Consider the following 4,484-nt stretch of genomic DNA (forward strand, 5'->3'; position numbering starts at 1 on the left):
TCGATGACACTTTTGATGGTTTCACTTCTACCACACATATACATACTTTCTTTGAACACATAAACTCCATTCACCCGAACATTGAATTCATCATTGAACATGAAAATAACAAACAGTTATATTTTCTTAACCTCAACATTATCAGATCCGACACACAGTTCAAAACCAAAATTCACCGAAAAAAAATCACTCATACAGGCTTCTACATCCCCTGGAATTCCGCCTATGAATTCAAACATAAAATCAATATACTAAAAAATCTTATAAATACAACTTCAAAACTTTGTTCAACTGAGTACATAGATGAAGAAATCAACTCTATGAAGCATTCCTTCATTTACACCAACACATTTCAACTAACTTGTCGAAACATTTCCATATAACCACCAGAACAAAAACCTCAAAACTCAACTCACAAACCCAATTGGCATTAATACACCAAACAACAACACAACATTACACTGCAGTTTACCATTTATCCCCAACATCAGCTCAAAAATAATCAACACTTGGAGAAAACTTGCCATCAAACATAAAATTCCTGTTGATGTCAAATTAACCCCAAAACCCGGCACAAAACATAATTCCATCGTCATTTATAAACTAACGTGCAATAGCTGTCCAGAATTATACATCGGAGAAACCGGAAAAAAATTGGAAACTAGCACCGAACATAATAAAAACCCTCCCATGTTTACCACCATTGTAACTCAAAAAACTTCAGTGTATCTGCACAAAACACTATAGTTTTAAACAAAGAACTAAACATCAACAAACGCAAAATAAAGAAAGATATTTTGATTGAACAAAACAACCCTGCTCTAAACTAACACCCCAGGGTACCAAGATACTTTTACTAAGCTGTTAAGAAATCTCCGATCATGTGACCTTTCTGATCCATACTGTATATATATATATATATATATATTTATTTATTATTGTGTCTATGTAAACTACTTGTACCTGATGATGACATAATCTTGCCAAAACGTTGTACGTTTATAATAAAGTTTTCTGCATTACCCATTCAAGCCGTCTCCAAATTTTTATTACCTTATTGCGTTTTAGTAGGTGTGAATGGTGAGTTAATGAAAAATTGATTCTTTTAACCGATTCCACAAATCAAGTTGAGAAACACTTCTAATGCGATACATAATTGTAAATAGATATAACTCTTATGTTCCCCAAAATTTCTTAACAATTCTTATATTGTCCCACAAATTATAATTTCACATAGATTATTAGAGCTTTCAGTTATTAATATAGTTTTGACACAAACTAATTTAATAAACTCGAGTCAAGAACTTAGATAATAAAAACGACTAGACATGAGTTATAGATTGGGGCATACTTGGGTGTATGTATTTTTTAAATTTTCTATCAGGTCGTAGCACTGACCTGACAGTCATGCACTCAAATACAGATACAACAATGACTATGTAATACTTTTCCTTCATTTTGAAATTATTTGTATTTTTTTAGCATTTAAACAATATATTGTTTGCTGTAGGACGAATTTGATTGAAATATAGTGATGTAAACAATATTTGAAAAGATAGTGTTAACTAATAGGTGGAGCTGTGTGAAAAAGGAATCACATTTCAGTTTCCTCATGACTATAAAACTTACGTTACTTTGTTCGCATGGAATGTAATCATAAAACAAATATAATAAAATATTTTTTAAAGATTATAACACCATACCTAGATAGTTATTATGTTTAACATTCTTATTCTGTAAAACGTATAAATACGATTTTAAAATCTAAATTATATGTTTATGAAAGAGAGATATTTCTTTACAACACTTTGCTTTGAAATGGTACTGTAGAAGTCGTGTTAATAACTACAAATCAGCCATCTTACCAACTCATGTAATCTTTCCACCTCCTGTTGGAGCCTAGTCAGGAAGATAATCTGTGTTTGGTATGCTTCTAAGCTATTTTGTTTCCTAGAAAATCAAAAGGTGAAATGAATTCTATCATATTAGAACTCAAGTAGTTTTTATGAAAATATAATCAAACATTAAAAACATGCTATCTAAAACCTCGAGCACGTTTGACGAGTGATATGTTCTTCCTATAAGTATTATCACTTACGGTAACTATAGGAACCAACACTTTGTAGATGCAAGTTAGTGTATCAGCGGAATGTGTTTGGAAATACCTTTTATGGGAGAACATGTGAATAAAACAATGCGGATAGTGTCAGATTGTAAAGAGAACTTCAAAACAATGATAGTACACGTTCAAGACTTGACAAAAGTAGTTAATACCAGTTTGTAAAGTGATTTTCGTTTGTTTTCTTCCTCGACATTTGTGGAAACTTGTTTAAATGAACATCAGCTGATAATTTTTTAAGAAACAAATATGGCTTCAATATATGCCCGAAAGGTAGTGTCACAGAAAATGCTCAAATAAATTATAAAATATTCTTAAGTCCTTCTAGTACAGGATTTAAAGCATTTAAAAAATGGGATCGCTGAGTAGCTTGCTGCATCCCACTACAATATACATAGTATGTTTTACACCAGTTTTAATCATTTTAAAGTGTTAAATCGCGTTGTACTGAACAAGGGTAATATAATCGATCACCCTATTGTATGTAAATAAAGACGTTAGAACGAATACGACATAGAAGTAAGTTTAATAACATGCCACTTTTCAATTTCGTTCTCCATGGCTACCACTGCTTCAGGACTGTTCCATTCTGTGATTCCAGGAAGAGGAGGGTAGTGACCTAGAAGAGAATAATTAAGAGGTATTATACCACTGTTTAATCAGAAATTATGTTGAGTTTGATATATATATATATACATAACAAGAATAGTGAGCTATTCGAGAGCGTTCGAGTTTTGGGTCTCGTTTGAAAACCGTTACAACTTTTGTATGTGATCCTATGTGCTAACTTCTTAACCAGAATATATGTCATTTAAAATTCGTAATGAGCTAATTAAAAGGAATATGATAGACATCTGGAATCAAACAGTGATGTCCATCCTTTTGCACTTTCCAGTAAGCATGTTTTTATAACTCCATAACAAACATCTTCGTATTACTACATTAGAGGTACAGAAAAACAATTGCTCATAGAGAAACCAATCGAAAAAAATGCGTGATTTTTCCTGTACCTTTGTGTCTCAGTTATAATGGTTCATATAAATTAGATGAATAAGAATTCCACAGGAGGGGGGGGGGGGAGTTATAAAAAGCATCTATTTATATATCTGATTATATTTCTCGTTGTTTGTCTGCATGTCGAAACTCAATGATGAACAACAGTACGACGGAAACAACAAACATTCAATTCTTGAACGTTTCGGAATATACATATTCCATCTTCAGCAAGCTATGTTAAACAAGGTGAAATGGTAAAGTATTAGGTAAAAAAATCTCTAAATTTCCAACATTTTATAAAGAGGAATTAAAATACGGAGCAAAAAGATGAAATTTTAAAAAAAATCATCCTTTTTACTCTTCATTTAATTCCTCTTTACAAAAATGTTGGAAACTTAGAAATTTTTATACCTAATATTTTACCTTTTAATATAGCTTGTTGAAGATAGGATATGTTTATTCCGAAACGTTTGTGTGTTTTTATAGCAAAGCCACATCGGGCTATCTGCTGTGTCCACCGAGGGGAATTGAGTCCCTAATTTTAGCGCTGTCCCACCGGGAGACTCCGAAACGTTCAAGAATTAAATGTTTGTTGTTGTTGCTGTCGTACTAATAATTGTTCGCTAATTTTTCAGACCCGACTTCAATACGTCAGTCCCTCTACAATTGTCTTACAATCAGATCATACACTTACCATCAAAAGGCGGAAGGTAGGTCATCAATGTACAGCCGTTCCACGTTTCGTCCACATCTCTAAAGAAACGATGGAAACAACATTTCTTATTGTAAAACTGCGTACATGCTCAGATACGAGATGAAACAGTGAATAATTTTCAATTTTTAACTTTAGTAATAATTCAAGCCACCCTGTTAAGCGTTTAACCTTCTGTTTGACATTGCAACTAGAGTAAATGATAATTAGGCCTTTGAAAGTACTCTTAAAATGCAGAAAACAATACAAACTCATTAGTCGTATCTTTTAAGTGTGGTAATACAGAGTTATTAGTTGTACCTCTATAAGTGTGGTAATACAAACTCACTAGTGACATCTCTTAAGTTCGACAGTACAAACTCATTAGTGGTATATTCTAAGTGTGACAATACAAATTCACTAGTGGTATGTTTTCAGTGTGGCAATACAGATTTAATAGTGGTGTTTCTATATAAGTGTGGTAATACAAACTTATTAGTGTAATCTCTTAAATGTGGTAATACAAATTCATTAGTCGTATCTCTATAAGTGTGGTTATACAAACGCAGTAATGGTATGTTTTCAGTGTGGCAATACAGATTTATTAGTGGTGTTTCTATATAAGTGTGGTAATACAAACTTATTAGTGTAATCTCTTAAATGTGGTAATACAAATTC

At 32.2% G+C, this 4,484-nt stretch overlaps 1 protein-coding gene across 1 annotated transcript in view; it reads right to left on the reverse strand.

Annotated features, from left to right (window-relative positions):
- Nucleotides 1-3,867, reverse strand: part of LOC111089799 — a 12,680-nt gene extending 8,813 nt beyond the window's left edge. Inside the window, exons 1-3 of the mRNA XM_022402899.1 lie at nt 3,810-3,867; nt 2,657-2,738; nt 1,866-1,950 (exon numbers count right to left, since the gene is read on the reverse strand). Coding sequence (XP_022258607.1) covers nt 1,866-1,950; nt 2,657-2,738; nt 3,810-3,834 — 192 coding nt within the window. The 5' untranslated portion in view covers nt 3,835-3,867. The remainder of the gene's footprint in view (nt 1-1,865; nt 1,951-2,656; nt 2,739-3,809) is intronic.
- Nucleotides 3,868-4,484: the final 617 nt, after the last annotated feature.

Source organism: Limulus polyphemus, unplaced genomic scaffold (genome assembly GCF_000517525.1).
Source record: "Limulus polyphemus unplaced genomic scaffold, Limulus_polyphemus-2.1.2 Scaffold7405, whole genome shotgun sequence".
Taxonomy (NCBI): Eukaryota; Metazoa; Arthropoda; class Merostomata; order Xiphosura; family Limulidae; genus Limulus; species Limulus polyphemus.